The 25,997-nt window shown below is 42.6% G+C and overlaps 1 protein-coding gene across 1 annotated transcript; it reads right to left on the bottom strand.

The window, feature by feature from the left end:
* Positions 1–1,153: 1,153 nt before the first annotated feature.
* On the bottom strand, positions 1,154–25,669 carry LOC122225969. The gene is made up of 4 exons (XM_042948650.1): positions 25,554–25,669; positions 6,892–6,997; positions 1,987–2,436; positions 1,154–1,252 (listed from the first exon to the last, which is right to left on the bottom strand). The coding sequence occupies exons 2-4, from the start codon at positions 6,946–6,948 to the stop codon at positions 1,154–1,156; spliced, it is 606 nt and encodes a 201-aa protein (XP_042804584.1). The 5' UTR covers positions 6,949–6,997; positions 25,554–25,669.
* Between the last annotated feature and the right edge of the window lie 328 nt (positions 25,670–25,997).

Here is a 25,997-nt window from a genome sequence, read left to right as displayed (position 1 = left end):
GAAGGCATCTGAGCTGAACACATGAGTGAAAAAGAAATGGTCCCCAACACATCTGGGAAGCAGTCATCAGGAGTTCCTGGTTCCCTCTTGCCAGACATTTGGCAAGCATGCAGGAAGCAGCCGGAGACTAGGATATGAGGGTGCCAGGCCGTCACCAGCTGGAAGCCGAGCTACCCAGCCTGAGTGGCAGGGCCCGGGCTTTGGACGGCTTGGTGACTGCAGGGCGGCCCACCGACAGTGAAGCTTCTTGTACTCCCACTTTTAGGTAATTTGGCCTTAAAACTACCTGGGGTATTGTCTGTTGGGGAATTGCCCTCGGCAGGCCCCTGGGAAAAGAACCATTAGGGAAGAAAATAAGGTTCCGCAAGAAATTGTGCAGCCTTACGTTTAGCCCTTGCCATTCCCTGTGGAGACTCCTCTACTTATAGGAAGGATAGCCTCGTACCTTTGCCAGCAAAGAGGGCCTGTATAGTAGAGACATAAGGATTTTGAAAGCCTCACTCCGGCAACTAAGGAGTGTATCTCTGGGCACAGGTGACTTCAACCCCTAGGCCCACCTGGCCCCCCAGAGGCATTCCAGATGATGACTGAACCTAGTCAGTTTAGCTACAGAATGGTTCATTGGTTCCTACGTGCATTGTCTCTCTCAGAATGTATAAGGCATGGGTTTCTAAGGTTTTTTCAGCCCCTTTCTGGCATCTTGGACCAAGGCAAACACATTGTTCTTCTGGCCTCATGTGGTTAGGAGGTCATGTCTCTGTAACTGTTCCACTTGAGGTGTTGAGAAATGGAGGGCCTTTCACAAGAACAGCAAAGCAAATGCTTTGTAGATTATAGATAAACGCAGATGCATAATGGAATAATGTAAGAAATTGATCTATAATCAAAGGGGATGCGGGAAAGTTAGGGGAAAATCACCATGTTATTTCTTAAAGGTCATTTATACATAGGAACATTTTCAAAATTAGGTGTTAGAAAAACACAGATGACGTATGCTACAAGGAAATCACTAGCATATATAATGCCAAGTTTGCTACAATAAATGGGCAAGTTCAACACGCTGCTGTTGTCTCTGTCCATTTTTATTTTAGTTTTAGTATTTTTTATTTTAGTTTTTTATTTTCCAGTTTTTTATTTTAGTTTTATTTTATTCTCACTGACGCCGTTCTTCCTTCGGGAACCCCTGGACCTGCTGGAGCTGGACTCCGGCAGTCACCTCCCTTGGTTGTGAAAGTGGCAGCGTGCTCAGGCCCTGCATCATGAACATGACACTGGATGAAAGCGCTCCTGCCCTGGGCTCCTCATCCACAGCCTCCTCAGCAACAGCCTCATCCTATCTTTTCTGAATCCCATGAGTGTCCCCTCAGGTAGGAGCGCTGGGAAGACAAGCCCAGATCTTAGTGGGAAAGAGGGAAGCAGAGATGTCTGTGGAGCCAGCGAGAAGATCTTGGAGGGCAGCAGAAGAAAGGGCTGGGGACAGTAAACCAGGAACCTTTGTGAGATGCATCAGGGTCAGTGATGCACCCACACCCTAGCTCCCAGCAGCCCATCTATCCTTAATCCTGAAAGATGTGCTCGTGCCAAGAGACATTCTTCAGGAGTTATCACCTCATTGGGTGTGTCTGCCTCCAAGCTTCTAGAAAGCCAGTCAGACTTGGAGCCCAGTAAGAAGACATCAACATTGTTTTAGAAGGAGGGCAAAGTGAGGGGAATATCTTCTTAGGTCAGTTAACTCGACATCGGTTTCCATTCTCCTCCTGAACGTCCAGAGCTCAGGAAGCAGCTGGTATTAGGAGCAGGGGCTTCATAAAACTGTACACAGAGGATACACTGGCCTAGAGTTTGCACTGACTATTTATTTATTATTTATTTATTTATTTTCCCAGTCTCCTTGCCCTCTAGCCGCGATGTCCTGCGGGCACAGCCAGCAGCAGTGCCGGCCCCCTCCCAAGTACCCCCCCCCCAAGATCTCAGCACAGTGCTCACCCCCAGCCCCCGCCCCCCCAGCTGTGCTCCAGTCTCTGGGGGCGGCTGTGGGCCCAGCTCCGGGGCTGCTGCTGCCTGGACCACCATAGGCGCCATGGATGCCGGCGCCACAGCTCCGACTCCTGTGACTGTGGTGGTGGGCTGCAGTCTGGGCAGCCATGCTGGCTCCGGGTGTGGCCATGGCTCTGGGGGCGGCTGCTGACCTAGGATCCTGAAGCCGAGACAAGCGCTCCGAGAGGAAGAATCCAAGGACCGTCTCAGCCCAGTGTGTTCTCTCCAGATACCCCAGTCTCCGAGCGCTTGGCCAGTGGAGATGTCCAGGAAGCCGCTAAACTTCCCGGGGTGGCTCCTCCTATCTGTTCTCCAGGACCAGCCTGAAGGCCCACCCACCTCCTGTCTTCTAGAACTTGCAGTATCCGCCCCATCAAGTGTTATCACCCAGGTCTGGACCTATGGAAAAATAAAGTTTTAATTCCTCAGCACGATTAGGCTGGCGTGGGTGCGCTCCCTCTGTCTCTCTTTCTCTCTCTCTTTCTTAATTAAATGAGTCTAATCCAAATGCTGAAAACACTGCATGCTGGAAACATCACAGAGCACATAACACTCAGTGTTAGTAGCTATTGTTACTATTCTGACCTTAATGCTTTCGGTAAGAAACTTAATATGTGTATTTTATGTAGAGCTATAAATCAGTCTATATTGATTGTAGCCTAGAGTTGATCTCTTCTAAATATACTATGTATATACTTTCTCTTATGCTATGCATAAATTTCTTTTTCTAGTTTTTTTATTGAGATATGATTGACACATGATAACTCATTAGTTTAAGGAGTACAACAAAATGATTTGATATGTGTGTAATATTATGAAATGATCACCACAGTAACATCCATAAGCACACATAGTTACACTTTTTTTTCCTTGTGATGTGAATTTTTTTAAATTTCCTCTCACAGCAGCTTTCAAATATGCAATACGGTGTTGTTAACAACAGTCACCATGCTGCACATACACCCTCAAGACTTATTTATATTATAACTGTACATTTGTACCTTTTGACCCCCTTTGCCTATTTCGCCCACCCCACCTCCCCACCTCTAGCAATGTTCATCCATCAGTGAACGTTTAGGTGGTTTCCCCACTAAGCTCTCTTTTACTTTGCTCTGTGGGTCTCTCCCAGCTGGCCCTCCACCACTACCTTGGATAAGGAGCACATACTGAGTCAAGACCAGAAAAGTAGCAGTTCTAACTCCTGCAAAAGAGCCTGTAGGAAAACTTAATGTTGGGACATGAAAAGAAGGGGTACTGGTTTGGACCCCACCAACCAAAGGCCTTATCTTCCCCATAATGTGGTGTGGGAAAGGCTGTGACTCACTCTTAGCCTCTGTGGGGAGGCAACCACCACCATCAGATATGAAAAGGTATTCCAGGACCCCCTGCTGAGAGACAGGGACTAGGGAGGCAAAAAAAAAAAAAAAAAAAAAAAAATCCAAATCCTAGCAGAAAAGTTGTTGGAGGGGGGGGGGGAAGGAAGGCCTCAGGGATGACTATTAACTCAATTTCTTTAACAAAGATCTGTAGGCACAATGGTTTGAGAGCCCTGTCTGAAGGGACTGCAGATGCAGGGGAAAAATGGGGCCCTGGCTTGCAAATAGGTGTCTGATATGAGGTGAGAAAATTGGAAGAAGGGAGAAGTGCAAGTGAGCCAGGTGGTGGCTCTTAAAAGGAAGAGAGTCATGAGATCAGATATTCACTTCAGACCTACCCTGAGCCATGCATGATTCTGTTGGCATACAGCTCCTCAAAGCCTCCTCCCAACTACCCTCAGATGGGAGCTCTTATTATCTCATGTCACAGAAGTGGAAACATAATCATCACACGTTTTCCTAACTTGCCAAAGTCCCCCAGAAGTCTGGCTACAGGACCCCCAATGTAATCACCACACCATTCTGATTTGCTTCAAAGCAACAAATAGAATTCTTTCTAAATTACTTTTTCCCAGCCCAACTCAATGTGTTTAATAGTGCTTTTTAAAACTGTATACCAATAAGTGTAATGCCCAAAGTTTTAAAACCTCCCACAAAAGACCACCAGAGTCGTAAGTCAAAGCCAAGCGGCAAGGGTCGTTTATTGCAGGTTTGAACCTGGTCCTCTGCGCACTCGTCGCCGGTGACGCAAGAGGCCACGATTAGGGTTGGTATAGCGTTTTTATAGACAGAGACAAATAGCACAGGGGAGGTTTTTACTTGTGGCGGGAGGAAGAAAGGGGGAAGGGGGTAGGTGAGGAATGTGCTAAGCAAGCAGGTTTACAGAAGCGAGAAATGCCGGTTAGTTTGTATACAATCACTTATTTCATTACATATCAGACTACATTTAGGAAGTTTTACAGCCCATTCTACTACACAGCGGGTTACAATCAGGAAAGGTCTCACAATGCTTGTAAAACAGACTTCTCAGCAATTGTATTTCTTATCAAAGATCCATAATAAGCAGAAAAGAGAACCTAGCTTTAAACTAAGGCAGGGCTGTCATTTGAATTCAAAGCTGTTCCTTTCATAAGCTTCCAAACCATGTAAGTCATAGCTGCTACAGGACCCCATCTGGGGCAGGAAGATGCCATCCCTGATGTTAGAAAAAAAAAAAAAAAATACAACTGTCAACTGACCCACATCTCCTGAGGCCCTAGAGAAACCATCATTTCATGTGTGAACCAAGAGCGACATTTTCCATTGATTACAAATTGTTGAGATAATGGGAAAGCAGAAATGATCAACTAGACCTAAGCAAGGGTATTCCTTAAAAATGATGCTAGAAAACCAGTAAGACATCATGGAATTCCACGGCTAAGGATACACTTATAGAACTGAAATCAGGGACTCAGATATTTATACAGCCTTGTTCCCAGCAGCACTATTCACACTAACCAAAAGGTAGAATCAATCCAAATGTCTATCAGCAGATGATTGTAATGCCTGAAGTTCCAAAACCTCCCACAAAAGACCACCAGAGTCGTAAGTCAAAGCCAAGCGCCAAGGGTCGTTTATTGCAGGTTCGAACCTGGTCCTCTGCGCACTCGTCGCCGGTGACACAAGAGGCCACGAATAGGGTTGGTATAGCGTTTTTATAGACAGAGACAAATAGCACAGGGGAGGTTTTTTACTTGTGGCGGGAGGAAGAAAGGGGGAAGGGGGTAGGTGAGGAATGTGCTAAGCAGGCAGGTTTACAGAAGCGAGAAATGCCGGTTAGTTTGTATACAATCACTCATTCCATTACATACCAGACTACATTTAGGAAGTTTTACAGCCCATTCTACAGCGGGTTACAATCAGGAAAGGTCTCACAATGCTCATAGCAAACAGCAAGCAAAACAGACTTCTCAGCAATTGTATTTCTTATCAAAGATCCATAATAAGCAGAAAAGAGAACCTAGCTTTAAACTAAGGCAGGGCTGTCATTTGGATTCAAAGCTGTTCCTTTCAATGATGTATAAACAAAATGCAGTATATACATATAATGGAATATTATTTGATCTTAAAAAGTAATGTTACAATGTGGATGAACTCTAAAAACATTATGCTAAGTTAAAAACACACAAACACAAAAGGACAAATATTGTATAATTCCACTCATATGAAGAATCTAGGACAGTCCAGTTCAGAGACAGAAAGCAGAATAGAAGTGGCCCAGGGTTTCAGGGAGAGGAGAAGGATGATTATTGTCTAATAAGGACAAAGTTTCTGTTTGGGGTGATAAAAAAAAAGTTCTGGAAATGAATAGTAGAGATGATTGCACAACATTGTGAATGTACTTAATGTCACTGAATTGTACACTTAAAAATGGCTAAAATGGGAAATTTCATGTTGACGTATATTTTATCATAATAAAAGAAGAAATAAAGAAAAAACATGATAGAGCCTGAGGTAAAGCCAAACTGGCACAGTGCCAAATACTTCCACAAAATTAAGCTTTGGGTGCTCTTGAGAAATGACAAAGTAGAAATCAATTTCTCCTCCAACATTAATGGAAAACTAGTTCCTTAGATGTTAGGAAGATAAAGGTACCAAACACAGTGCATAAGACAGAGTTGACATCAGATCTGCTCTGAAATACACACCCTGGCTCAACTACTGGAGCTAAGAGTTTTCAAAGACATAGGTATGGGACTCGCACTATAGCAGGCTCTAGATTCACAGCATAGAGAGGCCATTTGCTACCCTAAAGCACAAGAAATCCTTAGGTAGTACTCAGCCAAGGGGTATAAAGTTGTTGAGTCATGGCTCAGATACTACACACACCACACATAATATATATATGCTTCATACGTAATACATATGCACACATGAACACACAACACACATGTGCACATATGCCTCGTGCGTGCACACACACACACACACACACACTGATGTTCCAAGATTGAAAAGCATGGCCTCAAATTACGATTTGTTTCTGTTTACTTGAGAGCCTTGGTTTTTTAGTAGACACCAGCATAGCTTTGATAAATTCAGGGAAGATCTCAATCTGAAGAAAATGTTAGGTTTGGATAGGGTAGATCTGGTGGTGGCCATCAGTCCTGTGGAACCATGAGGTCTCTAATCCCACACCATTGGTTCTGACTCCCCAGTGCCCTCCCCACGCCCACCTGCTTAGTGCTCCCCTCCCCCACATGTCAGAGCCTAGCCCGGCCTCTGCACAGGGTGCAGTGACTGACTTCCAATGAAGAGGAAGATGAAGGCATGTTCTCCCCACCTCAGGGAAATCGGTGGGCCCGAGCAGAGAAGACATCAGCACCCCTCAGGGAAAGCTGGAGTTACACCTTCCCTCCACCCTCCCCCTGCCACCTGTGATTCTGCAGGGAGAGGGCATCGCCAGCCGCATGCAGGGGACAGTACACCCTGCACTCACCTCTCCTTCACGCTGAGCACCACAGAGGCCTGTGTGAAGCTGTGGCACTTCAAACATTGCATTTTACTTCAGTAGTTCCACATGTGCTCACTGCAACCATGAGATCCTAGAAAACAGTTTGAGTCCTCCTAGAATTGCCAGCAATTTGCAAGTGCTTGGCACATATTCATACTTGAACAAGTCAGTGAGAACTAGCAGGTCTAAGAGGCAGAGGCAGGGCTTCCTGGGTCCTTCTGGGGGAATATCTTAACCCCATCCAGGAAGGTGCTGGAGCTGGACATGAGGAGGATGCATAGGCTGTCCCTCACATGGAAAGTCACCAGGCCCAGGTGACAAGGCTGTTCCAACTTCTGTTGTCCCTGTACATGAGTCTTACCTCTCTGCACTCAAACTTGGAATTTATTGTGCTAAAAGGGCCTGTGTTCCCCTCCTGACCTCTGATTCTATGACAAGGACTCCTCTTGTCATTGAAGGGCTTCTTTGACCTCCTTACTGCTTCCTAATTCCTGGGTATTTTTATTGGCTCCAAGGCAGATGAAGAGAGTGAAGGGCAAAACGCAGTAGTGACCAGAGGGAGGAGGAAAGGGAGGAGGGGCTTGAGAGGTGTCTGGCACACAGCTCAGTGACAGAGCAGTTTGGGACAGAAATGGCAGGATTTCGTGCCTGACTGGAGGCTAAGAGGTTAGGGAAAGGGAGGAATCAAGCATGACCCTTAGGCCTCAAGACTGCAAGGGTGACTGGAGTGTTACTTCATCCTTGAATGAAGAATAGGGGATGACATACTGGTTTCGGGGGACACTAACAAGTGCAGCCCTTAGACATGCTCAGCTTGAAGTCATCGTGAGATTTCCAAAGTGTAGAATGCTTAAAATCACTGGGAGGTAGGGAGACTGTGTAAGACCTTCAGGGTCAATTTCCCAGATTTTATTCCCAATTCGGCTATTTTTTTAACACTGAGCCTGGACAAATTATTTAACTTCTCTCAACTAGTTCTTCATTCCTTTTTTTTTTTTTTTTTTTTTTTTTTTTTTTTCAACATTTTTTATTTATTTTTGGGACAGAGAGAGACAGAGCATGAAGGGGGGAGGGGCAGAGAGAGAGGGAGACACAGAATCGGAAACAGGCTCCAGGCTCCGAGCCATTAGCCCAGAGCCTGACGCGGGGCTCGAACTCACGGACCGCGAGATCGTGACCTGGCTGAAGTCGGACGCTTAACCGACTGCGCCACCCAGGCGCCCCTAGTTCTTCATTCCTAAAGAGACACTTTTGGCTCCTCCTCCCTAGTGAGTGCTGCAAAAAGTAACTGAGATAAAAGCATCAAAGCACAGTATCTAGCACATAGAAAGTGTTTTGTAAATGGTAGTAGTAGTAGTAGTTGTTGTTGTTATAACATCAGCAACCAGTCAGTAAGTAGAATTCAGTTCTTCTCTTCTCCCACCATACCAGCTCTTCCCAAGTCCTGCTACTGACACAGAGTCTCAGTTACAGGTCCTGAAATCCTACAGTGATTTCAGAGTTTGCCATCCTCATAGCCCGCAACCCATAGAGAGTCAGTGGTCAGCCTCTAGGAGGACTCACACACCCACCCCTCCTCGTCATCTCCAGAGTCTGTAGCCTTGCTAGGTCCTTGCCAGGTCTTACCAGACAGTGCCCAGAACCTGTGTCTCTCCCTCTTCTTTGTACATTCTCATTGGCCTCATGGCAGATAACACTTCTGGGAGCTCAAGTCAAACCACCCGTCAAAAACTATCAAGGAAACTGCCACAAAAATATAAACAGGCTCGGCATGTTCTAGGAACAGAAAGGGAGCCAGTGTCAAGAACGTGGAGAGGCCAAGTCAGGAAAACGAGGCAGACAAGGCACCAGTCACATAGGACTGTGGGGCCAAGGTCAAGAATTTGGGTTTCATTCCAAATACCATGGGTATTTTAAAGCAGAGGGACAGTCAAATCTAATATATGTTTTTCTTTATTTTTTAATAAGCAACTTGCATGGGGAAGGGCTGGGGACAAAAATGACAGCGGGAAGGCACCAAGAAGGCTACCACAGTACTGCCTGAAAGAGATGATTGTGACCCAAAGGAGGCAGTGAACATTAAGGAAGGAGGGATGCCAAGTGAATTCAGGAAGCATGTAGGCAGTTGTTGATGATTGGACTTGGGGAGAGGGGTTTCCCAGGGGAGAAAGAACAGTGGATGCTAAATTCTTTTTCTGCTCCGAGTTCTAACAACAAGTACTCTAGGGTGCTGCCCCTCTTCCCCATTGGAGTTCCTGACTTTTGCAACCACCCCGGTAGTGAGTCAAAGCCATTATGTCCTGGGTGATGAGAGCCCCCTAGTGGCCATCTGAGGTGGGTGTTCCTCAGTCCCTCCCCAGAGCTGGCTTCCACCTCAGTGGGGAGCAGCCCCACCTGGCCAGACAATTTGCATCTCCAAGCGGCAAAAATCACCCTAACAAAGTTTAAAAAAGGAAATGACAGAGTAAAAATGTTTAGGGTATTTATTCCCCAACATTAATACTTTACATATCATTAGTGCTACACAACTCCCATATAGCACAAATGCAAAAAGTCCTAACATATTAAGGAATAAAAATTATTTCACAATTTTGAAATGCTGAGAAAGAACAAATGTAATCACAGAGGAATTGTAAATGGACAAAAACATGAAAATATGTTCAACTTCAATAAGCAACAAAAATATTTTCCACCTGTCTTTTTGTAATTACCAGATTCCAGGCACTTGAGTTTGTCAGGAATGGACAAACTCACAGCAGTGGTAGTGGCCAATTTAGCAGCGTGTCCAAAAAGCTTTAAAAGTTATTGGATTTCAGACAACAAAAGGAAATCAAAGGCATCAAAATTGGGAAAGATGAAGTTAAGCTTTCACTTTTTGCAGATGACATGATATTATACATGGAAAACCCGATAAACTCCACCAAAAGTATGCTAGAAATGATATATGAATTCAGCAAAGTCACAGGATACAAAATTAACGTACAGAAATCAGTTGCATTTTTATACACTAATAATGAAGCAACAGAAAGACAAATAAAGAAACTGATCCCATTCACAATTGCACCAAGAAGCATAAAATACCTAGGAATAAACCTAACCAAAGATGTAAAAGATCTGCATGCTGAAAACTATAGAAAGCTGATGAAGGAAATTAAAGAAGATACAAATAAATTGAAAAACATTCTGTGCTCATGGATTGGAAGAATAAATATTGTTAAAATGTCAATACTACCCAAAGCAATCTACACTTTCAATGCAATCCCAATCAAAATTGCATCAGTATTCTTCTCAAAGCTAGAACAAGCAATTCTAAAATTTCTGTAGAACCACAGAAGACCCCGAAGAGCCAAAGTAATATTGAAGAAGAAAACCAAAGCTGGAGGCATCACAATCCCAGACTTTATCCTCTACTACAAAGCTGTAATCATCAAGACAGCATGGTATTGGCACAAAAACAGACACATAGACCAATGGAATAGAATAGAGACTCCAGAATTGGACCCACAAATGTATGGCCAACTAATCTTTGACCAAGCAGGAAAGAATATCCAATGGAAAAAAGATAGTCTCTTTAACAAAGGGTGCTGGGAGAACTGGACAGCAACATGCGGAAGAATGAAACTAGACCACTTTCTTACACCATTCACAAAAACAAACTCAAAATGGATGAAGGACCTGAATGTGAGACAGGTCCCTAGACCTGTGAGAAAACCCTAGATGAGAAAGCAGGAAAAAACCTCTCTGACCTCAGCCACAGCAAATTCTTACTCAACACGTCTCCAAAGGCAAGGGAATTAAAAGCAAAAATGAACTATTGGGACCTCATCAAGATAAAAAGCTTCTGCACTGCAAAGGAAACAACCAACAAAACTAAAAGGCAACCAACAGAATGGGAAAAGATATTTGCAAATAACATATCGGACAAAGAAGTAGTATCCAAAATCTATAAAGAACTCACCAAACTCCACACCTGAAAAATAAGTAATCCAGTGAAGAAATGGGCAGAAGACATGAATAGACACTCTTCTAAAAAAGACATCCAGATGGCCAACAGGCACATGAAAAGATGCTCAACATCGCTCCTCATCAGGGAAATACAAATCAAAACCATACTAAGATACCACCTCATGCCAGTCAGAGTGACTAAAGTGAACAAATCAGGAAAATATAGATGCTGGAGAGGATGTGGAGAAACGGGAACCCTCTTGCATTGTTGGTAAGAATGCAAACTGGTGCAGCCGCTCTGGAAAACAGTGTGGAGGTTCCTCAAAAAATTAAAAATAGATCTACCCTATGACCCAGCAATAGCACTGCTAGGAATTTATCCAAGGGATACAGGAGCGCTGATGCATAGGGGCACTTGTACCCCAAAGTTTATAGTAGCACTTTCAACAATAGCCAAATTATGGGAAGAGCCTAAATGTCCATCAACTGACGAATGGATAAAGAAGATGTGGTTTATATATACAATGGAATACTACTTGACAATGAGAAAGAATGAAATCTGGCCTTTTGTAGCAATGTGGATGGAACTGGAGAGTGTTATGCTAAGTGAAATAAGTCATAGAGAGAACGACAAATACCATATGTTTTCATTCATATGTGGATCCTGAGAAAATCAACAGAAGACCAATTTGACAATAAATTTTATATTTAAAAAAAAGTCATTGGATTTGACAGAATAGTAACTCTTCGTAGGAAAATGCTCCCGGTTAAATCAATTGCAAACCTTTTAAATATGTGACACATTCTTTAGGGGAGCAGTAAAGTAAAACTTGCTTCAGTGTCCAAAAATAAAGGACACTGAATTTTATGGATGAATGGATGGATGAATTCTTGCTCATTGAAACCACTTTTAAAGATGGACAGATTCTCACTGTGTAATGTGAAAAAACAACATATACTTAGAAAAAACAACATTGACTTAACTTAGGTCAATTTTGTATTCACACAAACAGTACTTTCCATGTTTCCACCGTCTTTGAAATTTAGTCAACGTGCATTACTTTATAAGAAAATAACTTTAGAGGCGCCTGGGTGGCTCAGTCAGTTGGGCGTACGATTTCGGCTCAGGTCATGATCTCACTGATTGTGAATTCCGTCCTATGTTGGGCTCTGTGCTGACAGCTCAGAGCCTGAAGCCTGCTTCAGATTCTATATCTCCCTCTCTCTGCTCCTCCCCCTCTTGCACTCTGTCTCTTTCTCTCAGGGATGAATAAACATTAAAATAATAAATAAAAAAAAGAAAAGAACTTTAACTTTATTTTTTAAGTAGGCCGGATGGATTCCTAGGATTTGAGGGGTCTTCATATATCCTGGCCCAGAAGAAGTAGGGCTAAGTGTCCACCCCCCTCATGTCATCAGTGAAGAAACAGACATCTCTGCTCTTCCCTGGTCACTTGAAGCAGTGACCCCCCTCTTCTGCCCACTATGAGGGAAAGGGCAGTGCCTTAACCAAAAGGAAAGAGAAGAGGGACTGTCACCCACCTGCAGCTTCCCTTTGGTCCTGCTGTGATCCAGGAGGGGGACCATCCCAGCAACTCCCAGCAAAGCCAGAAGCTTGACCCAGATTGGCCTACATTGCCCAGAACAAATAAAGCCTGTCCTAGGCCCTAATCTCAAAGGTGACCTCTCCAGTCCAGCTCACATGTGCAGCTGCTCATGGCCTTCCATGGACATGGTATCACTTTTGTTTTTTAAAAAGCAAACCTCTTAATTCCATTGCATACATGTGAATTTCCCTATGACCGTTAAGCATTCAGTTCTTGAAATCTTATTTCAAACAAACCAACTCAAAGGTTCTGGGGATGCTTCCTTGAATCCCTTCTGAGCAGATAAGGGATGGTGGGAAAGCCACCTCATTTTTTGGCTCTATACTGAGCCTGCATCAAGCCCCTTTCTACAAAAAACCTTCTGCTTCTCCACGTCTTAGGAGCAGAGCAAAGCAGGGGAGAGGCTTCCTCAGGTTTTGAGTGATCACCTTGGAAAAAGGTGGCATGTGTCTCCTTGTCCAGCCTCGGCTACCTCTGCCCCTCTGCTTCCCCAGGTCTGTAGTGAGTGAGCGGGCAGATGGAAGGCAAGAGAAACACTTTGGTGTTAAACAACACAGTATGATCATCACTCTGTCATACTGGTATACTCACCCAGTAAAGGAAGTTATAGTTCCTCTTTTCTTCTTAGTTTTCAATCCAATTTGAAATTAAATTGAATTAGAAAGAAAAATAATAAACCTACAGTCAGTATAAAGTCAGGGAACATTTGGGGAATTTCTACTGTGAAATGCATCCAAACTATACCTGGGACAGCACAGGCTCTGCTATGTTGTCTTCTGAACTGTCATCCTCATTCATTTCAAATCTACTTACCTCTTCTAAATGGTCCCCACATTTGCCTGAAGGGTGATTCCAGGGATGATGCTTTTGTGTACTATTCCACATTACCATAGTAGGTGTTAGCAGAAAATGACAGCTTTGGGGGATAATTTGTTTCCCTAACAACACACACACACACACACACACACACACACACACGAATATGCAGATGCTTATTCACACATATTTACTCATGTGTTTTTCTAACTCCAGACACCAAGCACCACCTGGAGTCTAAAAATAGCTGGCATACTTATTTTACATAATTCTAGAGTAGGAGGAGTAATCACTGAAGCAAGAAATCTGTTTTAATTTGGATGGCTACCCTAAGGGTAACCAGATGGCTGGGTCTCTTTGATGAAACTTGGGGAGCCTGCAGAGGGGGTATGTGGCTGGGGAAGAAGCTCAGAATTCAGTCCCAAGGTACTTAGTCTAAAGGGCAATGCTTCCTCCATAAGGGAAACAATGATGGTGATAATCACTTTCTTGCCTACATAAAAGTACTAGAAGTAAGAGTTAAAGAAACTGTGGGTTAACCTAAAAGTAATAAAAATATTACATGTGGAATAGGGAAATGGGACAAGGAAAGAAGCCTGACCTCACCAACTGTGACTTGCTCTATAGTTTTGACTTCAGAATAATGCAAATACTTAATACATGATTAAAAACAGAAGTATTAAATTTAAAACTCTCTCAACAGTGAAAACAAACTACAACAAATGTGTGGTGGGGTCAAGAGCAGGCCACCCGAAATGCACTGGAGGCATACTGGTGGTTTTGAACTGGAACTACTTGGGAGGCAGCTGGTGCTGGGACACTCAGACCCTCCTCTGACCCCCCACCACCCCATCCTGAAAGCAGGAAACACATCTCCCACATGAAAGGTACCCTCCCTGCGCTGAGAAGTAAAAGCACATGCTTCTCACCAGAGATAAAGACTTTAAGGCCGAGAAAAGTCGTAGAAACAAACCTTGTTGTTGTTGTTGTTGTTGTTTCTAATCTACCTCAGGCTGGATTCTACTTAGAATTCTTTACAAATTGAAGCCCCCAAACATCTGCTTTATTGATCTTGTTAATTCCTCACAGATTTATTGTCTCTTTGCCTAAAAATGTTTAAAAACTGCCCACTTTGGTCATTTCTTTGGGTCTCAGTTGCATTATAGGGCCTCCATGGGCATATAATAAAATTTTCAGGTTTTTTCGCCTGTTTGTCTGTCTCATATCACTTTTTCTTTCTAAACCACCTAGGAGACCTTGGAGGATTAAGACTATTCCTATCATGATGAGCACTGAATAATGCAGGGAATTGTTAAATCCCTAGAGGAGACTTCGATAGCTCAGTTGGTAGAGCGGAGGACTGTAGTGGTATGGAATTGTTAAATCCCTATGTTGTGTACCTGAAACTAATATAACAGTGTATGTTAATTATACTTCAATAAAAAAAAGAGATAATTTTTAAAAAGAACCCTGGGAGGAAAGGAGGAATATTCTCCTTCCCCTACAGTGTCTAAATGTCCATGAGGCTGATGACATATCTACACTGAGAAAAGAATTACTTCAACTAACTTTAAAACACAGTATTTTGACTACACATCTATATCCCAAGCTCAAAGAAACCTCACAGAGCACTAAATTATCTTGTCTCTAGTACTAATATTGGCATCATCGCTTGGAGAATATTACAGCTATATTGTAGGATAAAACAAAAAAGAACCAAACTTTCAGCATAAGAAGAAAAAGATACAAGAATAATATGAACAGGCATATATGTTAATGTTAATTTGAATTGAAATATCTTTCATTCATGTTTTTGAAAAAAAATGTATTCCCTAGTGTTGTCCACGAAAAAGACCAGCATCAATAAAAACTTAGCAGTAGGGGCGCCTGGGTGGCGCAGTCGGTTAAGCGTCCGACTTCAGCCAGGTCACGATCTCGCGGTCCGTGAGTTCGAGCCCCGCGTCAGGCTCTGGGCTGATGGCTCAGAGCCTGGAGCCTGTTTCCGATTCTGTGTCTCCCTCTCTCTGCCCCTCCCCCGTTCATGCTCTGTCTGTCTCTCTCTGTCCCCAAAAAAATAAATAAAAAACGTTGAAAAAAAAAAAAAAAAAACAAAAAAAAAACTTAGCAGTATTTTCATCAATAGCGGGCCTCTAAATACCATTTCTACTAAAAGAAAGTGGGCTTCTTGGAGAAGTTTCCAAGGCTACACTGAGATGATACATACGATGACCCCGGGACATCTTACTACATCAGAAGGCAAGAAAGCTACTGGGCAGTGTCAAAAAGCACAGGAAGTTTTAAAAATGGGACAATTGGAAAATTAAATTTTTCTTTTTTGCAAATGATCAATTGCAATTGGTCAAGTCACATCAAAAATATAGAAATCCACATGTCCAAAATAATACTCCTTAAAAAAAACACAGTTATCTTTGGAAATTGCCAGGCCACCAACTCATTATTCTGATAATTGGCAAGAGAAAGAATTTAGCATTTATTCTGTCTTTTGTATATAAACTGTATTTCAGGTTACCACATGGTTAATGAAGAAAGTTGATTTTGATAAAAATAATAGTAGTTAATAAATGGAGAATGAACGATAGAAAAATCACTGGTAGAAAAATTTCTGATAGAAAAATCAGAAATTGAGTTTTTATTAACTCAAAAAAAAAAAGAATAAAAGAATGGTTCCAGCAACAATCACCAATATATACTGATAGAATTAGGAGAAAGGGTTATAGAGAATTTTAAAATAAATGGATGGGTGGTACAAATACCACCCAACCCCACAGATCAATCTTAACATCCCTAAAGTAGAATGTTCAGATGGCTTGTGCCTCTTGTGTGGTGCAAGAAGAAGCACCTAACGTCTCACCTGAGAATGTTTGCCACACACACAAAAAGAACATGAATTTAAGCTTCTGGATCTAATCACAAGAGATACTAGTGACTATGAGAATGTCACAGGAGAGTTAAATGGCAGCAGAGAGACACAATTAGCTGAAATCAAAATTTGAGAAATTCTTCAAGGCGCATAATCTATTTCTCTAAAGAGTAAATGATGTGAGGCGTGCCTGGGTGGCTCAGTCAGTTGAGCTTCTGACTTCGGCTCAGGTCATGATCTCACACTCTATGAGTTCAAGCCCCACATCATGCTCTGTGCTGACAGCTCAGAGCCTGAAGCCTGCTTTGGATTCTGTCTCCCTCTCTCTGCCCCTCCCCTGCTCATGCTCTGTCTCTCTCTCTCTCTCTCATTCTCTCAAAAAAAAAACTAAATAAACATTAAAAAAAGAATAAATGATGTGAAAGAGGAGGGGACATCTGCAGATTTGGAGGAAATTTGAGAGACATACTGTAACAGCATTCCAGCTGGTCTTATGGGTTAACTTGCGCCCAGATAACATACTCCTTACTTGCTAGCCTAAGACCCTAGGTTTGTAACAGAGTAATTTATTTTCTTTGAGATTTGCAGACCACTGGCCTTGGAGAGTGAAGAACCAGAATCTTCCCAGGCCACAGAGGCCAGCAAGTCTGTTTGAAGCTGCCTCAGCTTTCTGATTAACCAAGCAATTTTTCTAGCAAAATGTTTTTCTTTGTTTAGGTCACATAAATGATCTCACTGACCTCCCTTTGTGCATCTGTAGAACTTGCCCTCCTTTGCAGAAAGAACAGAGTCTTCCTGCACATCACAAAACAGAAACCAGACCTTTGATGTAGCTGGTATCATCAAGGTCCCACGAAATCAAGAAATGTTGCAGGCCACTGCACTCCCTTTGCTGATTAACTTCTCTAAACCCCTTAAAAAACCCCTGAGCCAGGCTGAAACCTCAGAGGTGATCTTTGGACAAGAGTCTGCCTTTCTCCCCAGGTGGCCAACCTCCTGAGTAAAGTTCATATTCATTTTCAGTCAAAACTAGTCTCTTCAAGGGCACCTGGGTGGCTCAGTCAGTTGAGCTTCTGACTTCGGCTCAGGTCATGATCTCACGGCTTGTGAGTTCAAGCCCCACGCCAGGCTCTGCTCAGAGCCTGGAACCTGCTTTGGATTCTGTGTCTTCCCTTCTTCTGCCCCTCCCCTACTCACACTCTGTCTCTCTCTCCCCCAAAAATAAAAAATAAAAAAGTTAAAAAAAAACAAAAAACAAAAAACTAGTCTCTTCAGTAATGGCCTCTCAAGGGACAGGCAACAGAACTTGGGTACGTGATCTCTAATAATCCCAAGTGCTAAAGATGTTGTGAATTTTAGACTATCTATGTCTAGAAGTTTTTTTAAAGCATATTTTTAACTAAATAAGTAATACAACCATCATCTCTTCTTTATTATTGATAGTGAATTAGTTACAGAATGGATATGATGTCAAAAATGATCCCAGTTATCTTCCCTGTGTTTCTGGACTGGGTGGAGTGCAGGGTTAATGTGCTGCTTTGTATTGAGAATGCACCACACCTTGATGTAATTTTCTGATGAGTACAAAGTACAAAGCAAGGATTAAATTATAGCGTTTATGCTGTCAGGACAATCAATCAACAGTTGCTTTTGAGCAACTTCTATATAAAAATCAAAGTGCTGAGTAGACAGGAAAAATGTACAGGACACAGCCACTGTACCCAAGAAGCTCCAAGTCTTAGAGTATAAGAAATCAGCCTCCTGTAGCAATGGAATTAAAATCAGTAATCAGTCACTGGGTTTTAGCTTCCCTTTAAGGTTCCCTTAGTCAAGAACCACTGATCCCTCCCCAGGGCATGCTTGACTCTAAGCAAAGCAGAAGTTCTTTCCCTTGATTTCTCATAACACAGACAAGACAACCTAGAACTTTCAAAGAACCAGCTACCAGTTCTGGCAATATTTCTTATTAGAAAACTTTAAAATATTTACTCTATAACCACCTCAAGTGTTAGATAAAATAGAATGAATATCCTTTTGATGCATATCTATGCTTGCAAGAAAGTAAAGAAAAAAAATTTTGAAGTTACATAATTTAAAGAAGAATTAAAAACCAAAACGAGATTAGGAAGTCCATAAGTGGATATGGCAACTGCCTGAGAGCAAAGAGATTCACTTTCCAGAGGTTTGAAATCTAAGGTCATAGAGAAAAAGACACAATGTTGGAAGCAAACAAGACACAAGGAAACTTGCTTGCCTTCTTCTGGGCTAATGGAGGGGTGGGAGTAGAAGGAGAGAATAAACCTTTAAAATTTATAGCCATGAGCATGTGCTTCATATTAGTTTTCCATTAATCTAAACTATACCATACATGTGGTCTAAGAGTGATTTGTCTTCTACCTTTCTTTGCAACACCTATGGGGTGACACTTACTCTTTTGGTTCAATACACAGTTCCAGCCATCAATATACAGTCAAAGCAGGGAGAAGAAGGAAGGATGAAGAACAAAAAGGGGAAAGATTATGGGTCTATCCTTTAAAAAAGAATCCCAAAAATACTTCCACTGGCATCACATTGTCCAGAATTGTGTCATATTGTCACACTTAGCTGCAAGGGAGGCTGCAATATTTATTCTGGACACCTATGGCCCCAACTGAAAAATATGAGTTTTATTAGTGTAGAAAGAAGAAAGAATAGCTAGTGGAATAAGCAGGTGGCACGAAATATATTTTTAAAAGAACCAAAAAGAGAAATCATGAACTGGAAGATAGATATGTTGAAATAATTTAGAAGGCAGTGGTTTCTGGAATATAAAATGTAAAATTTCTACATGCATGCAGTAAGAGTTCCTGAAAGAGGAGACAAAAAAAGAAAAAAAAAAGAATGAGTGAGTGAGAAAAATATTTGAAGAGATATTGGCTCTAAATTTTCAAGAATTGGGGCACCGGGGTGGCTCAGTCAGTTGAGTGACTGACTTCAGCTCAGGTCATGATCTCACAGTTTGTGAGTTCAAGCGCTGCATTGGACTCTGTGCTGACAGCTCAGAGCCTGGAGCCTGCTTCAGATTCTGTGTCTCCCTCTCTCTCTGCCCCTCCCCCACTCATGCTCTGTCTCTGTCTCAGAAATAAATAAACATTAAAAAAATAAAAAATAAAATAAATAAATTTTCAAGAATTAATGAAAGTCATGAATCCTCAGAAACAAATCTCAAGGGAAAATTGTAAAAAACACCAGAAATATGAAACCAATTACCTCAGAAATGACAATTAGGCCAACAGAATCCTTCTCAACCATTAGTGTCAGCAAATAGTAAAAACAAGATCTTCAAAGTAATCCAAGACAACATATGTCAACCTGGAATTCTATATCTAGCTAAACTATCACTGGGTGAGGACCAAATTAAGATATTTTCAGATGAAGATTGGTTTTACTACTAATATAGTAGCTAAAAGAAATACCAAAGTATTTACTTCAGGAAGAAAGAAATTGAATCCAGAAAGAATGACCTGAGGCAGGCAATGGTGAGGAGGGAGGCAGGGAGGTGAAATGTGGATAGAAACAAAGAAGCATTGACAGTATAAAATAGTAGAAGTAATGATGGCAATGAATGTAATGCAAAATGAGGACAATTAGAGTGCAGAGGACAATTAGGTATTTAACTGTTCCAGAGTGTGTAAGTGTAAAGAACTGTCTAGCAGATGTGGAACTGAGTCCTGATCCCACAATAGGTGGCTTATTCCCACCATAGGTAGGTGTGGATTAAGATTTTCAACTGCAGTGCCCTCTGGCACCACAGGATAGATTTCTTAATAGATCCCTTACTTCCAAACTTCCTGCCCATTTTCTGTTGAGGATTAAAGATAATGGTGGCCTAGATAAAAAGAAAAGAGCAGAAAGGAAAGCCACTGGCAAGGAAAAAGCAACATAGCTTGGTGACTGGTTAGATACAAAATCAAGGGAAAGGAAGAAATCAAATATTTCACTGCAGTTGTGAATGTAGATGGTGACAGTGGCCCCACCATCTGAAGTAAAGAAATGTGAAGGGAAAAAAATAGTTTGCCAAGTAGTTGTGTTTAATATGAGGTGTGTCTGAGATATCCAAAATGAGACCTTTCTATGAGAATTGGAGACTTTTTTGTCTGTAATTTGCAGGACATGTCATGGCTGGAGATAAAGATTTTGGAGACATCCAAGTAAAGGAATCATCCAGACTCCATCTTTCTGTCTGAAATCCTGACCAAGAGCCCCACACATATTAAGGCCTCGATAGAAGTGTGAGGAACTAGTGAATTAATAAGATTTCTCTATAGAAAGAGAAAGTCAGATGGCTGTAGGTTGAACTGAAGTTATCAGGTGCAAATGTAGAGTGGAGCTAGGAGAGAGAAGAAGAGAGAAGAAACTGTAAAGAAAAAGTCCAAAGGATCAGAAAGCCCTTAGGGAAGGGCAGTGTCATGAAGGGAGGGACAGAAGCTGATCAACAGTGGGAATGCTGCATGAGGGTTAGTGTCCTGGGCCCTGGGGAAAAACCACCTGGTGACCCTGGAGTGAAGCCATCTAGCATAATGGATGATGGGACAGCATTAGTCAGTGAGATTAAAAAAGATATATAAACACAAGATAGAACAATGAATGGCACTCTTTGAAATTTGGGGAAGACAGTAGAAGATAGTTGAGCGTGATAGCTAGAGGTGAAGTTAATGCCCCATTTTTAAGCCAAGATAACTTTAGTATGTTTGCAAACAGGGGAGAGAACTAATAAGCCCCCAAATGTCAAGGTTCATCATGACTTCAGGATAAAGTTCCAGCAGCCATGGGTAGTTGTACAAGGCCCTGCCTTATCTATTCCCTGACCAGCTGTATAATCTCACCTGCCCAGACTTCCTTGAGCTCCAGCCATGCCAAACTCTTTGCTACAAAACACATGCTCACCTCTCCGGCCCTTGCACTTAAAGTTGTTTACTTTAACTTAAACATTTTTTCCCATCCTCTCAGCCTGGAAAACTCCTACACATTCTTCAGGTCCAAACTGAAGCAGTACCTTTTGCCAATCCCTCAGCAGAATGAGCATTTCCTGCTCTGTGGTGCAAATTTCATGTGCTGACATCAAGCACTTATCACATTACGCTGTAATGTGATATTTGACTCCCTCTCCCACTACTGGAAATTGAGTTACTTGCTTATATTATACAGTACCTAGCATATTGTAAGTGGCCAATAAATTTTTAATTAATGAAAGACTGCAGTTATTAGTGAACAAAATCACTGAGAGGAGGGGGATAGAGGAAGGAGTTAATGTCTAACTTTTGGGTGCACATAATCACATTTAATACACATTAAAAATAGCCTTTGAAGACTGAAAATTAAGTTTCTAAACATGCAGAGTTGAGATAACTACATTACTGGCAAAGATATATTCTTTTTTTAAATATTTATTTTGGGGAGAGTGCAAGTGGGGAAGGGGCAGAGAGAGGGGTACAGAGGATCCAAAATGGGCTCAGGCTAACAGCAGCAAGCCCGTTGTGGGGCTTGAACTCAGGAACCACAAGATCATGACCTAAGCCGAAGTGGGACGCTCAACCCACTGAGCCACCCAGATGCCCCTAGTATATTCTTAGGAATGATATATACCATTAAGTGAGATACGTTAGAAGCCATAGCTCTTGCCCTGATCCAGTGTCTGTAAGAGAAGAGGAGATACTTGCTTTTCCGGGATGGACACATTCTGAGGCAAGTTGACATACTTGGGATTTATCAGAGCCAAATCATTGTGATCTGCTACAATGTCATTCACAGAAGAGAGGATGTTGTCCTTAGTCACTATGAATGCCAGTTTTCCTGTTCAACCTGTTCCACCTGGTCCAGATGAAACTGCTATCCCGCCAGATGGAATCTTACCATAACTGTTCAATCCTTTAAAGATGCCAAGATGGATCTTGCAATGGGAGGGAAGTCCCGTGTGACTAACCTGATCTAGATGACATCCTTTGGCTTCTGAAACTCTGCCCTGTTGTGGCTCCCCTCCACCTGGATTTCTAGAACTTGATACCTTAAAATAGACTTAAAGACTGTCTAGTCCAAATCTTGACTAATTTCTCTGACTTCATCACTTTTGCCCTCTTCATTTGGAACTCAACCTCTTCTGAACTGCTCAATTTCTCCCTCAACTCAACTCTTGACTTTCAGTGTTGCCCATTCATTCATTCACTCACTCACTCACTCACTTAGCACATATTTATTGAGTGTTTTCAATGTCCCAGTCCCTGTTTTTCATGCTGAGTTTGCTCCAATGAACATGACAGACTAGGTCTGTGTTCTCTCAATAATTTTCACTGTTTAGGTGGGACCAAATCTATTCCCAAGGATTTTGTTTACCTCTGTTTGCTTATTACTATATGTTTACCTCAGTTTTCAAGGATTCTATGCTTACAGCTCCAGCCTCACATCCTGTGTCTTGTCAGCATCTCAAACTCAACATGTCCTGGACCAAACTTACCCTCTTCCTCCCATACCACTCCTGACTTTCTGCTTTGTCAATGATACCATCATTTCCCTGTCACTAGGCACAAGACCCCAGAGACACCCTAACCACTTACTCTGGTCCCAATACATCACCCAATTCTGTCTCTTTTTCTTCCTTCCAGACAAATGCTTTCCACATCTGTCATATCCTTTTCTTACACACTGCCATGTACTGAGTTTGTGTCCTCATTTCAAGCCAGACCTATTGCACGTTCCCACAGATACAATATTCTATATTCTCTCTATTCACTTCTCCCTCTAGAGCATCCTAGTCAGTGCTGCCTAATTAATTTTAGGGTCATGTCAGAGAATACTGTAAGGGTTATGTAGACCAGCTGCTATCTTTCTAAAGTACTTCTTTCAAAGCCATTTTACTACCATCACACTATAAATATGTGCAGTCTCAACTCCTTTGTTTGTCGCTCAAAACCTTCTATGAGCTGGCTTCATCCCTCCTTCTCTGAGAATGTGTCCTGATAGTCTTTCCACACCACCACCTCCCCCTTGGATCTCCTTTCTTCTCCTTCTGTTCAAGCTTGAAATTATTCCCCTGCTTCCCAGAAATTCATACCATAGCTCAGTGTTCAGAATATTGGCTTACAGACGGACATATCCAGTATAAGCACTGTTCTGCCAGTTATAAGCTGTGCAACAACCTTAGAATGGTTACCTAACAGCTGTGTGTCTCAACTTTCTTATCAACAAAATGTAGGGGGAAACTTAGCTGTGGAATAATTGTGAGGATTAAGTGAAATAATGCCCAGCTCACAACATATGATCCATCTCTGTATCAAATCTGTGTGCCCACCAGCTGGAATTCTGAGTGACTTCCCTAGTAGTGAAAATCTTTAATGGACCCATGTAACTGAGCACCCCTCAAACACTGTAGCCTCAGGCTTTCCTGCTCTGTGCAATGGCTCCCACATTTTCTGCTCATATAGTACTTCCTCAGAAAGGCCTTCTCTGGTCTTTACCTAAAATCCCCATGCACCTCCACTTAATGTCTATACTCCATCTTCTTTATTTTCATCATAGCACTTTCACCATGTGAAATAATCTTTCCTTCTCACTTTCTTGTCTGTCTTTACCCTAGAAGGTGAGTCCCCATGGCACGTCCACACAGGCAGGTTCATAGGTGGATCTACATGGATAGGGTCCCCACCGAAGGCCCACATGGGCAGGCCCACAGGAGTGAGTCCACATAGGCAGGGTCCACACAGGTGAGTCCTCATGGCAGGTCCACATGGACAGATTCACATGGCAGGGTCCACACAGGTCCACATGGTTTCATTGTTTGTCTGCCCCCAGCACATGAAGAGCATCTGACACATTTGAGTAAATGAACCAAAGAATCCCAGCCTCTCTGAAGTGCCCCCCCATCCTCAGACCCAGCTCAGATCCCTCCTCCCACAAGTTCTCGTGAATAACCCAGTCTACAGTAATTTGCCTCATGTGAAGCTCTGTGACAAATCCTTGTCTAAATTCAGTTGAATCCCTATAGCCATTGTCTATGCCATGTTCAGCTTGCAATGCTTCTTGTGTTACTAAGTATAGTCAGCATTCGAATATGAAGTCATTTCTTGTACATGATGTTATCATTCATACCTTATATGATTATTTAGCATATTTCCTGAATCAGACTACAAATTCCTTGAGGCTAAGACATACTCTTGCATACCTCCTAGACTAGTCTGGCACAACACTTTACATGTGATGCACTAACAAGCATTCATTTATTTATTGACCTCTAATAGGTATCTGGCATAGTTTGGGATGCTAAGGATGCACTGTCCCTAAATAATTAATTGGGGGACGTTATTCAATTATCTCAATGTGTAGGTTAAAAAGAAGTGGCTCTTGGCTCTCTTGGAAGGCATTAGAAGGCCTGTCCAGAGACTGTCACTTGTTGGATGAATAACCTCAGATGGGTCATGAACTCTTGGAGACGGGCCTGTTAAACAGAGATGTATCTTACAGAATCATAAAAGAGATAAGTAATAACACCTTATAAGCTGCTAATTTCTATGTAAACAGCTGTCGTTACCATTACCATTATAATAACACAATTTTGGCTGAAACTGAAGCACTTGTTACTGTCTTATCCACAGATAATAAGACATCTGACTCTGGCTGTCACCGTGTACTGAGTGATAACTTTGGGTAGGACCTCACAATGCCGAAGGCCAGCATCCCAGCCTGCGTTTCCAGGGGGGCTGCTGCCACCTCACAGGGAGCACCTGCCGGGCACTATGGCTTTCCCTGCTGCCAGAAGTTAGAAAGGGCTGGGGGGCTGTGAGTACAGGGCTCCAGACCATCCAGAGCAGCTCCCCATGTTTCTATAATAAAACTATTATTCAAATGTCCAAATCTCTGTCATCAAACCCCCTTGATGTAGCCTGCTGGGACCAGGGATACGTGAGCTTGGCGGTACTACCACCCACAGCCAGACATTTGATCCTTACAAATATGCCTCAGGTACAAAGCTGTGTACTCCCATTCAGATGCACATGTCTCTCAGTAAGTCCCTGCCTTTCTTCCCTCAAACTCGGGCCTCAGCTTCCTGTGCAAGGATCAGCTCCCACCTTCAGTCTGGCTGCACTCTGTCTATTCTGAGTGTTCCCTTCCCACCTCACCCATCCACCGAGGCCTGGGGTTTGTTGCTACAACACATATCAAGGATATGTGAAGGGCAGGTCCACAAGTGATACCATCTGTAAACAGTTTCCACAAGTCACCTTCCACTGAGAATCACAGAATCTCAGAGGTGGAAGCAGGAGCCCCTCCCACCCAGAGCAGGGCTGTCCTTCAGAGGCTTCCCAATGGGGATCATTGGCTCCACTCTAAATATCCTGGATGAATCAATGAACCATCTCTGACCTCACCTCTGAGCAAATACTTTTGCTGGGTGGATGCCATGACAGAGCGTGCTAGTCATGGGGCTACCGATGGAGCGGCACCAAGAAGCCAAGCTTCAATTTTCCATGAGTGCAGTGCAGGTGTGTCCACAGAGGCCTGAGTGTGCCTTCCCCTGGATGACAGTGACTTCAAAGGCAGTAGATTATGATGCTGCATCTGAAAACACAGACTTCGAAATCAGACAGGTACTGGTTCAAATCTCATCTCCCTCACTCACCTTCAAGGGGCCTTGGACATTCACTAGCTCTGTGACTTTGGCCAAGTCACTGAAACTCTCTGAACCCATTTTCTCAGATTTAAAAAATGGAGGAAATGAAGTCTACATTTTGAGATTATCACAGGGATTAGATGAGACAATATATGGAAAGTGCCTAGCCCTGTGCCTAAAACAAAGGAAGTGCCCAATAAGT

The sequence above is a fragment of the Panthera leo genome, chromosome C1 (genome assembly GCF_018350215.1).
Source record: "Panthera leo isolate Ple1 chromosome C1, P.leo_Ple1_pat1.1, whole genome shotgun sequence".
NCBI classification, from domain to species: domain Eukaryota; kingdom Metazoa; phylum Chordata; class Mammalia; order Carnivora; family Felidae; genus Panthera; species Panthera leo.
This window is presented reverse-complemented; position numbering and strand designations above follow the sequence as displayed.

What these genes read in the sequence shown, in the direction of transcription:
- LOC122225969 (XM_042948650.1), bottom strand. Translation starts at nt 6,948, where the DNA reads ATGTTTGAAGTGCCACAGCTTCACACAGGCCTCTGTGGTGCTCAGCGT. An exon ending in GTGCTCAGCGTGAAGGAGAG is followed by an intron (nt 2,437 to 6,891) that starts GTGAGTGCAGGG and finishes ATTTTTCCATAG; the next exon opens with GTCCAGACCTGGGTGATAAC. An exon ending in TGGGGGGGCGGGGGCTGGGG is followed by an intron (nt 1,253 to 1,986) that starts GTGAGCACTGTG and finishes TTCATGATGCAG; the next exon opens with GGCCTGAGCACGCTGCCACT.